The 12,825-nt window shown below is 49.2% G+C and overlaps 2 protein-coding genes across 3 annotated transcripts in view; one reads left to right on the top strand and one right to left on the bottom strand.

Moving 5' to 3' along the window:
* The window catches only part of LOC138306863 (sulfotransferase 1B1-like), a 43,903-nt gene extending 39,135 nt beyond the window's left edge, over window positions 1–4,768 (bottom strand). Inside the window, exon 1 of one of the 2 annotated variants that reach the window (XM_069247367.1) lies at window positions 4,651–4,768. In XM_069247367.1, coding sequence (XP_069103468.1) covers window positions 4,651–4,694 — 44 coding nt within the window. In that variant the 5' untranslated portion in view covers window positions 4,695–4,768. Of the gene's footprint in view, window positions 1–4,488; window positions 4,510–4,650 lie in introns of those variants that run through there. The other variant, XM_069247371.1, reaches the window with a different exon arrangement.
* Window positions 1–12,825, top strand: part of LOC138306858 (transmembrane 9 superfamily member 2-like) — a 187,307-nt gene that overhangs the window by 89,277 nt on the left and 85,205 nt on the right. The gene's annotated exons all lie outside the window — the stretch shown is intronic.

Below are 12,825 nucleotides of genomic sequence, written 5' to 3' on the forward strand. Positions count from 1 at the left end.
TCGTACTTTTGATCATTGAATTTATTAATTTTATTTCAATGGCGTTAACTACAGACACAAAGATTGGTCCACAATTATTTCTCAATAATCTTTCATATATGAATTGTCAGTATATTCAGGTTTCATAATTCATATGGAAAATGAGGATTTTTAACATTTTTCAATCTGCGTTCCGTACAAATGGATGATCAGAGTGTGTAATATAACATTACATTGAAGCGACGAGTTACCCCTATATTTCATCTGTGACTATTTCAGAAATAAGAAAATAGTATAAAGATACCTTATTCAAGCACTTATTATCTTATCATGAGTTGTCACGCCGGTATTTACACCAAAATCAACGCGTTTCGTCGTGTTGACATCAGTAACAAATGTGTCAGGTAATAGACAGGAAGTGCCGTTTTTGTCAGGTGTTCCTTACGTCATTACAAAATATGCCGCTTACATCACTGAGAAATGCAAATGGTCTATTACGTGTTCTGTTCTGTTGCCTTCGGTTTTACTATGAAACAGTCCAGGGGGTGTAGAAATCGTAAGTGATCGAAACCCCTGGAGTATGATTGTTCCTATACAAAAACTTTTATAATGACTCATCAACCCAGTACCCCAAAGTGACCACCGAGTGGTCGAAATCCGGAGAGAACCTAATAACCTACACGCTAAATATAACTTCCGCTTCCGTGCAAACAAGGCTCAATTGAACGCCGGTCACTGACCAATAGCTTGGGATTGGCAACTGGGTTAATTAGGTGTGACCATCAACAGTAAACTACCTAGATAAGATCTATTATCACAGTTCCCCTGATTTCATCATGAATTTTGGTCAAGATGTATAAACCTGTTACTGGATTACAGACTAAAAGAATACAATAACATATAGATTCTATATACTAATACATACATACATACATGTACCGTACAAACCCGTTCTACCACAATATATTGGATGATAAAGTTGGAAACAAGCTTACGTCGTGGTTATGGAGTCGTCTGCTATACAAGGATTATTCATCAGCTGTATAGTGAAGGTCGGTCATGTTTATTCACTACCGCAGACAGGCGTGACATATATTAGCATTTCTGAAGGTCATACTCGATGCACATTTTCTACCAATACGTGTAATGGGAAGGCGGGAGATGTTTTGGGTTTACTAGTTTAACACCATATTAACCACGGTGATCTTTAAGCGTCATGGACCCCCCAGAATGCCCTAAAACCATTTTGAGATGTTTTAAATAGAGGTCTTAAATCAGTAAAAATCATTCTCTTCATATATAGTATATACGTAAAGGATGGAAAGTTCCTCGACTCAAAACTTCTACCCCACCTAGCTTTAGCGGCTAAAACCTCACATTTCTAGCATGTCTTCATAAAAACGGTTACTACCGTTGGGCTAAGCAATGATTTTCCTTTTCTGATCCTAAGTTTCAAACAATGCGGGAGATCATCTAGAAAAGAACTCTGCTGAAAAAATCTTATCAATAACTTGGGGTCTGATGGTCATATTTGTTTTGTCTCCACAAGCAAACAGATAACAGAATTGTGTATGTTTTGTCCCCACTAGCTAACAGAAATATGTATGTTTTTTCCTTACAAGCTAACAGAACTGTGTATGTTTTGTCCTTACAAGCTAACAGAACTTTGTATGTTTTGTCTCTACAAGCTAACAGAACTGTTTATGGTTTGTCCCTACAAGCTAACAGAACTGTGTATGTTTTGTCTCTACAAGCTAACAGAACTGTGTATGTTTTGTCATTACAAGCTAACAGAACTGTGTATGTTTTATCTCTACAAGCTAACAGAACTGTTTATGGTTTGTCCCTACAAGCTAACAGAATTGTGTATGTTTTGTCCCCACTAGCTAACAGAACTATGTATGTTTTCTCCTTACAAGCTAACAGAACTGTTTATGGTTTGTCCCTACAAGCTAACAGAAAAACTGTGTATGTTTTGTCCCTACAAGCTAACAGAACTGTGTATGTTTTGTCCCTACAAGCTAACAGAACTGTGTATGTTTTGTCCCTACAAGCTAACAGAACTGTGTATGTTTTGTCCCTACAAGCTAACAGAACTGTGTATGTTTTGTCCCTACAAGCTAACAGAACTGTGTATGTTTTGTCCCTACAAGCTAACTCTAGAACTGTGTATGTTTTGTCTCTACAAGCTAACAGAACTGTGTATGTTTTGTCCCTACAAGCTAACAGAACTGTGTATGTTTTGTCCCTACAAGCTAACAGAACTGTGTATGTTTTGTCCCTACAAGCTAAAAGAACTGTGTATGTTTTGTCCCTACAAGCTAAAAGAACTGTGTATGTTTTTTTTTCTACCAGCTAACAGAACTGTGTATGTTTTGTCTCTACAAGATAACAGAACTGTGTATGTTTTGTCCCTACAAGCTAACAGAACTCTGTATGTTTTGTCCCTACAAGCTAACAGAACTGTGTATGTTTTGTCCCTACAAGCTAACATAATTGTGTATGTTTTGTCCCTACAAGCTAACAGAACTGTGTTTATTTTGTCCCAACAAGCTAACAGAACTATATGTTTTGTCTCCACAAGCTAACATAATTGTGTATGTTTTGTCCCTACAAGCTAACAGAACTGTGTTTATTTTGTCCCAACAAGCTAACAGAACTATATGTTTTTGTCTCCACAAGCTAACAGAACTGTGTATGTTTTGTCTCCACAAGCTAACAGAACTGTGTTTATTTTGTCCCCACAAGCTAACAGAACTGTGTATGTTTTGTCTCCACAAACTAACAGAATTGTGTATGTTTTGTCCCCACAAGCTAACAGAACTGTGTATGTTTTGCAAATGAAAACTAACAGAACTTTGAATGGTTTGTCCCTACAAGCTAACAGAACTGTGTATATTTTGTCCCCACAAGCTAACAGAACTGTGTATGTTTTGTCATTACAAGCTAACAGAACTGTGTATGTTTTGTCCCTACAAGCTAACAGAACTGTGTATGTTTTGTCCCTACAAGCTAAAAGAACTGTGTATGTTTTGTCCCTACAAGCTAAAAGAACTGTTTATGTTTTGTCCCTTCAAGCTTACATAACTGTGTATGTTTTGTCCATACAAGCTAACAGAATTGTGTATGTTTTGTCCCCACAGGCTAACAGAACTGTGTATGTTTTGTCCCTACAAGCTAACAGAACTGTTTATGTTTTGTCCCTACAAGCTAACAGAATTGTGTATGTTTTGTCTCCACAAGCTTACAGAACTGTGTATGTTTTGTCTCCACAAGCTTACAGAACTGTGTATGTTTTGTCCCTAAAAGCTAACAGAACTGTGTATGTTTTGTCCCTACAAGCTAAAAGAACTGTGTATGTTTTGTCCCTACAAGCTTACATAACTGTTTATGTTTTGTCCTTACAAGCTAACAGAATTGTGTATGTTTTGTCCCCACAAGCTAACAGAACTGTGTATGTTTTGTCCCCACAAGCTAACAGAACTGTGTATGTTTTGTCCCCACAAGCTAACAGAACTGTTAATGTTTTTGTCTCTACAAGCTAACAGAATTGTTTATGTTTTGTCTCCACAAGCTTACAGAACTGTGTATATTTTGTCCCCACAAGCTAACAGAACTGTGTATATTTTGTCTCTTCAAGCTAACAGACTGTGTATGTTTTGTCCCTACAAGCTAACAGAACTGTGTATATTTTGTCCCCACAAGCTAACAGAACTGTGTATGTTTTTGTCTCTACAAGCTAACAGAACTTTGTATATTTTGTCCCTACAAGCTAACAGAACTGTGTATATTTTGTCCCCACAAGCAAACAGAAATGTGTATGTTTTTTTCTCCACAAGCTAACAGAACTGTGTATATTTTGTCAAAACAAGCTAACAGAACTGTGTATGTTTTGTCAAAACAAGCTAACAGACTGTGTATGTTTTTGTCTCTACAAGCTAACAGAACTGTGTATATTTTGTCCCCACAAGCTAACAGAACTCTGTATATTTTGTCCCTACGAGCTAACAGAAATGTGTATGTTTTGTCCCTACAAGCTAAGAGAACTGTGTATTTTTTCCCTACAAGCTAACAGACTGTGTATGTTTTATCTCCACAAGCTAACAGAACTTTGTATGTTTTGTCTCTACAAGCTAACAAAACTGTGTATATTTTGTCCCCACAAGCCAACAGAACTGTGTATGTTTTGTCCCCACAAGCTAACAGAATTGTGTATGTTTTTTCCCTACAAGTTAACAGAACTGTGTATGTTTTGTCCACACACAAGTTAACAGAACTGTGTACCTTTTGTCAAAACAAGCTAACAAAACTGTATGTTTTGTCCCCACAAGCTAACAGACTTGTGTATGTTTTGTCCCTACAAGTTAACAGAACTGTGTATGTTTTGTCCACACAAGTTAACAGAACTGTGTACCTTTTGTCAAAACAAGCTAACAGAACTCTATGTTTTGTCCCCAAGAGTTAACAAAAGGAATTTTCCATAACAATTAACATACATTAGATACTCACATGTTGTGACGGGGCTGTGCTGCAGATATCTATCTATATTCCCTGACCTTTCTCATATATACTACGTGTCCCAATTTTTCGCATGTCAAAAAACAGAACATGTTGAATAAGATATAAAACACAGGAAAATTTTTAAAGAATGATCTGTATCAATAGACTTACAACATATCAGCAGACATCCTGGTGGTAACTGGTCGACCACTCATGATTTAGGCCCACTACTCCTCCCTCTAAACCCTCCTGTTGGCCACTGATTATTGACCCCAAAGTCCGCTACTCCTCCCTCTAAACCCTCCTGGTGGTCACTGATGATCGACCCAGTCAATGCCCGCTACTCCTCCCTCTAAACCCTCCTGGTGGTCACTGATGATCGACCCAGTCAAGGCCCGCTACTCCTCCCTCTAATCCCTCCTGGTGGTCACTGATTACCGAACCAGTCAATGCCCGCTACTCCTCCCTCTAAACCCTTCTGGTGGTCACTGATTACCGACCCAGTCAAGGCCCACTACTCCTCCCTCTAATCTCTCTTGGTGCTCACTGATTACAGACCCAGTCAAGGCCCGCTACTCCTCCCTCTAAACCCTCGTGGTGGTCACTGATGATAGACTCTGTCAACACCCGCTACTCCTCCCTCTAAACCCTCCTGGTGGTAACTGATGATTGACCCAGTCGAGGCCCGCTACTCCTCCCTCTAAACCCTCCTGGTGGGTCACTGATGACCTGGACCCAGTCAAGGCCCACTACTCCTCCCTCTAAACCCTCCTGGTGGTCACTGATGACTGACCCAGTCAAGGCCCACTACTCTCCCTCTAAACCCTCCTGGTGGTCACTGATGATTGACCCAGTCAAGGCCCACTACTCCTCCCTCTAAACCCTCCTGGTGGTCACTGATGATTGAACCAGTCAAGGCCCACTACTCCTCCCTCTAAACCCTACTGGTGGTCACTGATCGACCCAGTCAAGGACCGCTACTCCTCCCTCTAAACCCTCCTGGTGGTCACTGATGATTGACCCAGTCAAGGCCCGCTACTCCTCCCTCTAAACCCTCCTGGTGGTCACTGATGATTGACCCAGTCAAGGCCCACTACTCCTCCCTCTAAACCCTCCTGGTGGTCACTGATCGACCCAGTCAAGGCCCAACTACTCCTCCCTCTAAACCCTCCTGGTGGTCACTGATGATCGACCCAGTCAAGGCCCACTACTCCTCCCTCTAAACCCTCCTGGTGGTCACTGATGATCGACCCAGTCAAGAACCGCTACTCCTCCCTCTAAACCCTCCTGGTGGTCACTGATCGACCCAGTCAAGGCCCGCTACTCCTCCCTCTAAACCCTCCTGGTGGTCACTGATCGACCCAGTCAAGGCCCACTACTCCTCCCTCTAAACCCTCCTGGTGGTCACTGATGACCGACCCAGTCAAGGCCCACTACTCCTCCCTCTAATCCCTCCTGGTGGGTCACTGATTGACCCAGTCAAGGCCCACTACTCCTCTCTCTAAACCCTTCTGGTGGTCACTGATGACTGACCCAGTCAAGCCCCACTACTCCTCCCTCTAAACCCTCCTGGTGGTCACTGATGATTGACCCAGTCAAGGCCCGCTACTCCTCCCTCTAAACCCTCCTCCTGGTGGTCACTGATGATTGACCCAGTCAAGGCCCGCTACTCCTCCCTCTAAACCCTCCTGGTGGTCACTGATGATCGACCCAGTCAAGGCCCACTACTCCTCCCTCTAAACCCTCCTGGTGGTCACTGATCGACCCAGACAAGGCCCACTACTCCTACCTCTAAACCCTCCAGGTGGCAACTAATCGACCCAGTCAAGGCCCGCTACTCCTCCCTTTAATACCCTCCTTGGTGGTCACTGATCAACCCAGTCAAGGCCCAACTACTCCTCCCTTTAAACCCTCCCGGTGGTCACTGATGACCGACCCAGTCAAGGCCCACTACTCCTCCCTCTAAACCCTCCTGGTGGTCACTGATGATCGACCCAGTCAAGGCCCCTACTCTCCCTCTAAAACCTCCTGGTGGTCACTGATCGACCCAGTCAAGGCCCGCTACTCCTCCCTCTAAACCTCTTGGTGGTCACTGATGATCGACCCAGTCAAGGCCCACAACTACTCCTCCCTCTAAACCCTCCTGGTGGTCACTGATGACCGACCCAGTCAAGGCCCACTACTCCTCCCTCTAAACCCTCCTAGTGGTCACTGATGACTGAACCAGTCAAGGCCCACTACTCCTCCCTCTAAACCCTCCTGGTGGTCACTGATGATTGACCCAGTCAAGGCCCACTACTCCTTCCCTCTAAACCCTCCTGGTGGTCACTGATTCGACCCTGTCAAGACTCGCTAACTCTCCTCCCTCTAAACCCTCCTGGTGGTCACTGATGATTGACCCAGTCAAGGCCCACTACTCCTCCCTCTAAACCCTCCTGGTGGTCACTGATCGACCCAGTCAAGGCCCACTACTCCTCCCTCTAAACCCTCCTGGTGGTCACTGATCGACCCAGTCAAGGCCCACTACTCCTCCCTCTAAACCCTCCTGGTGGTCACTGATGATCGACCCAGTCAAGGCCCACTACTCCTCCCTCTAAACCCTCCTGGTGGTCACTGATGATCGACCCAGTCAAGGCCCGCTACTCCTCCCTCTAAACCCTCCTGGTGGTCACTGATGATCGACCCAGTCAAGGCCCGCTACTCCTCCCTCTAAACCCTCCTGGTGGTCACTGATGATCGACCCAGTCAAGGCCCGCTACTCCTCCCTCTAAACCCTCCTGGTGGTCACTGATCGACCCAGTCAAGGCCCACTACTCCTCCCTCTAAACCCTCCTGGTGGTCACTGATGACTGACCCAGTCAAGGCCCACTACTCCTCCCTCTAAACCCTCCTGGTGGTCACTGATGATTGAACCAGTCAAGGCCCACTACTCCTCCCTCTAAACCCTCCTGGTGGTCACTGATGATTGACCCAGTCAAGGCCCACTACTCCTCCCTCTAAACCCTCCTGGTGGTCACTGATCGACCCAGTCAAGGCCCACTACTCCTCCCTCTAAACCCTCCTGGTGGTCACTGATGATCGACCCAGTCAAGGCCCGCTACTCCTCCCTCTAAACCCTCCTGGTGGTCACTGATCGACCCAGTCAAGGCCCACTACTCCTCCCTCTAAACCCTCCTGGTGGTCACTGATGATCGACCCAGTCAAGGCCCACTACTCCTCCCTCTAAACCCTCCTGGTGGTCACTGATGATCGACCCAGTCAAGGCCCACTACTCCTCCCTCTAAACCCTCCTGGTGGTCACTGATGATTGACCCAGTCAAGGCCCACTACTCCTCCCTCTAAACCCTCCTGGTGGTCACTGATCGACCCAGTCAAGGCCCACTACTCCTCCCTCTAAACCCTCCTGGTGGTCACTGATCGACCCAGTCAAGGCCCACTACTCCTCCCTCTAAACCCTCCTGGTGGTCACTGATGACCGACCCAGTCAAGGCCCACTACTCCTCCCTCTAAACCCTCCTGGTGGTCACTGATGATCAACGCAGTCAAGGCCCGCTACTCCTCCCTCTAAACCCTCCTGGTGGTCACTGATGATCGACCCAGTCAAGGCCCGCTACTCCTCCCTCTAAACCCTCCTGGTGGTCACTGATGATTGACCCAGTCAAGGCCCACTACTCCTCCCTCTAAACCCTCCTGGTGGTCACTGATCGACCCAGTCAAGGCCCACTACTCCTCCCTCTAAACCCTCCTGGTGGTCACTGATGACTGACCCAGTCAAGGCCCACTACTCCTCCCTCTAAACCCTCCTGGTGGTCACTGATGATCGACCCAGTCAAGGCCCACTACTCCTCCCTCTAAACCCTCCTGGTGGTCACTGATGATTGACCCAGTCAAGGCCCACTACTCCTCCCTCTAAACCCTCCTGGTGGTCACTGATGATCGACCCAGTCAAGGCCCGCTACTCCTCCCTCTAAACCCTCCTGGTGGTCACTGATGATTGACCCAGTCAAGGCCCGCTACTCCTCCCTCTAAACCCTCCTGGTGGTCACTGATCGACCCAGTCAAGGCCCACTACTCCTCCCTCTAAACCCTCCTGGTGGTCACTGATGACTGACCCAGTCAAGGCCCACTACTCCTCCCTCTAAACCCTCCTGGTGGTCAAGGCTCACTGATGATTGACCCAGTCATAGAAGGCCCAGTTTTACTCCTCCCTCTAAACCCTCCTGGTGGTCACTGATGATCGACCCAGTCAAGGCCCACTACTCCTCCCTCTAAACCCTCCTGGTGGTCACTGATGACTGACCCAGTCAAGGCCCACTACTCCTCCCTCTAAACCCTCCTGGTGGTCACTGATGATTGACCCAGTCAAGGCCCACTACTCCTCCCTCTAAACCCTCCTGGTGGTCACTGATGATCGACCCAGTCAAGGCCCACTACTCCTCCCTCTAAACCCTCCTGGTGGTCACTGATGATTGACCCAGTCAAGGCCCACTACTCCTCCCTCTAAACCCTCCTGGTGGTCACTGATGATCGACCCAGTCAAGGCCCACTACTCCTCCCTCTAAACCCTCCTGGTGGTCACTGATGACCGACCCAGTCAAGGCCCGCTACTCCTCCCTCTAAACCCTCCTGGTGGTCACTGATGATCGACCCAGTCAAGGCCCGCTACTCCTCCCTCTAAACCCTCCTGGTGGTCACTGATGATCGACCCAGTCAATGCCCGCTACTCCTCCCTCTAAACCCTCCTGGTGGTCACTGATCGACCCAGTCAAGGCCCACTACTCCTCCCTCTAAACCCTTCTGGTGGTCACTGATGACTGACCCAGTAAAGATCCACTACTCCTCCCTCTAAACCCTCCTGGTGGTCACTGATGATTGACCCAGTCAAGGCCCACTACTCCTCCCTCTAAACCCTCCTGGTGGTCACTGATCGACCCAGTCAAGGCCCACTACTCCTCCCTCTAAACCCTCCTGGTGGTCACTGATGACTGACCCAGTCAAGGCCCACTACTCCTCCCTCTAAACCCTCCTGGTGGTCACTGATCGACCCAGTCAAGGCCCACTACTGTTCCCTCTAAACCCTTCTGGTGGTCACTGATGACTGACCCAGTAAAGATCCACTACTCCTCCCTCTAAACCCTCCTGGTGGTCACTGATGATTGACCCAGTCAAGGCCCACTACTCCTCCCTCTAAACCCTCCTGGTGGTCAATGATCGACCCAATTAAGGCGCACTACTCCTCCCTCTAAACCCTCCTGGTGGTCACTGATGATTGAACCAGTCAAGGCCCACTACTCCTCCCTCAAAACCCTCCTGGAGGTCACTGATGACTGACCCAGTCAAGACCCACTACTCCTCCCTCTAAACCCTCCTGGTGGTCACTGATGATTGACCCAGTCAAGGCCCACTACTCCTCCCTCTAAACCCTCCTGGTGGTCAATGATCGACCCAATTAAGGCGCACTACTCCTCCCTCTAAACCCTCCTGGTGGTCACTGATGATTGAACCAGTCAAGGCCCACTACTCCTCCCTCAAAACCCTCCTGGAGGTCACTGATGACTGACCCAGTCAAGACCCACTACTCCTCCCTCTAAACCCTCCTGGAGACCACTGATGACTGACCCAGTCAAGGCCCGCTACTCCTCCCTCTAAACCCTCCTGGTGGTCATTGATGATAGACCCAGTCAACGCCCGCTACTCCTCCCTCTAAACCCTCCTGGTGGTCACTGATGATTGACCCAGTCAAGGCCCACTACTCCTCCCTCTAAACCCTCCTGGTGGTAACTGATCAACCCTGTCAAGGCCCACTACTACTACTCCCTCTAAACCCTCCTGGAGGTCACTGATAACTGACCCAGTCGAGGCCCACTACACCTCCCTCTCAACGCCCGCCTACTCCTCCCTCTATAACCCTCCTGGGGTCACTGATGATTGACCCAGTCAAGGCCCACTACTCCTCCCTCTAAACCCTCCTGGTGGTCACTGATGACTGACCCAGTCAAGGCCCACTACTCCTCCCTCTAAACCCTCCTGGTGGTCACTGATGACTGACCCAGTCAAGCCCACTACTCCTCCCTCTAAACCCTCCTGGCGTCACTGTTGAACTGACCAGTCAAGACCCACTTACTCTCCCTCTAACCCTCCTGGTGGTCACTGATGAACTTGACCCAGTCAAGGCCCACTACTCCTCCCTCCTAAACCCTCCTGGTGGTCACTGATGACTGACCCAGTCAACGCCCACTACTCCTCCCTCTAAACCCTCCTGGTGGTCACTGATGATTGACCCAGTCAAGGCCCACTACTCCTCCCTCTAAACCCTCCTGGTGGTCACTGATGACTGACCCAGTCAAGGCCCACTACTCCTCCCTCTAAACCCTCCTGGTGGTCACTGATGATCGACCCAGTCAAGGCCCGCTACTCCTCCCTCTAAAACCCTCCTGGTGGTCACTGATGATTGATCGACCCAGTCAAAGGCCCGCTACTCCTCCCTCTAAACCCTCCTGGGTGGTCACTGATGATTGACCCAGTCAAGGCCCACTACTCCACCTCTAAACCCTCCTGGTGCCCACTGATGATCGACCCAGTCAAGGCCCGCTACCACTACTCCTACCTCTAAACCCTCCTGGTGGTCACTGATGATCGACCCAGTCAAGGCCCGCTACTCCTCCCTCTAAACCCTCCTGGTGGTCACTGTGATCGACCCAGTCAAGGCCAACTACTCCTCCCTCTAAACCCTCCTGGTGGTCACTGATGACCGACCCAGTCAAGGCCCACTACTCCTCCCTCTAAACCCTCCTGGTGGTCACTGATGATCGACGCAGTCAAGGCCCGCTACTCCTCCCTCTAAACCCTCCTGGTGGTCACTGATGATTGAACCAGTCAAGGCCCACTACTCCTCCCTCTAAAAACCCTCCTGGTGGTCACTGATGATCGACCCAGTCAAGGCCCACTACTCCTCCCTCTAAACCCTTCTGGTGGTCACTGATGACTGACCCAGTAAAGATCCACTACTCCTCCCTCTAAACCCTCCTGGTGGTCACTGATGATTGACCCAGTCAAGGCCCACTACTCCTCCCTCTAAACCCTCCTGGTGGTCACTGATCGACCCAGTCAAGGCCCACTACTCCTCCCTCTAAACCCTCCTGGTGGTCACTGATGACTGACCCAGTCAAGGCCCGCTACTACACCTCCCTCTAAACCCTCCTGGTGGTCACTGATGATCGACCCAGTCAAGGCCCGCTACTCCTCCCTCTAAAACCTCCTGGTGGTCACTGATGATTGACCCAGTCAAGGCCCACTACTCCTCCCTCTAAACCCTCCTGGTGGTCACTGATGACTGACCCAGTCAAGGCCCACTACTCCTCCCTCTAAACCCTCCTGGTGGTCACTGATGATTGACCCAGTCAAGGCCCACTACTCCTCCCTCTAAACCCTCCTGGTGGTCACTGATGATCGACCCAGTCAAGGCCCGCTACTCCTCCCTCTAAACCCTCCTGGTGGTCACTGATGATCGACCCAGTCAAGGCCCACTACTCCTCCCTCTAAACCCTCCTGGTGGTCACTGATGACCGACCCAGTCAAGGCCCACTACTCCTCCCTCTAAACCCTCCTGGTGGTCACTGATGACTGACCCAGTCAAGGCCCACTACTCCTCCCTCTAAACCCTCCTGGTGGTCACTGATGATTGACCCAGTCAAGGCCCACTACTCCTCCCTCTAAACCCTCCTGGTGGTCACTGATGATCGACCCAGTCAAGGCCCACTACTCCTCCCTCTAAACCCTCCTGGTGGTCACTGATCGACCCAGTCAAGGCCCACTACTCCTCCCTCTAAACCCTCCTGGTGGTCACTGATGACCGACCCAGTCAAGGCCCACTACTCCTCCCTCTAAACCCTCCTGGTGGTCACTGATGATCGACCCAGTCAAGGCCCGCTACTCCTCCCTCTAAACCCTCCTGGTGGTCACTGATGATCGACCCAGTCAAGGCCCACTACTCCTCCCTCTAAACCCTCCTGGTGGTCACTGATGACTGACCCAGTCAAGCCCCGTTACTCCTCCCTCTAAACCCTCCTGGTGGTCACTGATGACTGACCCAGTCAAGGCCCACTACTCCTCCCTCTAAACCCTCCTGGTGGTCACTGATGATTGACCCAGTCAAGGCCCACTACTCCTCCCTCTAAACCCTCCTGGTGGTCACTGATGATCGACCCAGTCAAGGCCCGCTACTCCTCCCTCTAAACCCTTCTGGTGGTCACTGATGAACTGACCCAGTCAAGGCCCACTACTCCTCCCTCTAAACCCTCCTGGTGGTCACTGATGATCGACCCAGTCAAGGCCCACTACTCCTCC

This window comes from Argopecten irradians, chromosome 14 (assembly GCF_041381155.1).
Source record: "Argopecten irradians isolate NY chromosome 14, Ai_NY, whole genome shotgun sequence".
Taxonomy (NCBI): domain Eukaryota; kingdom Metazoa; phylum Mollusca; class Bivalvia; order Pectinida; family Pectinidae; genus Argopecten; species Argopecten irradians.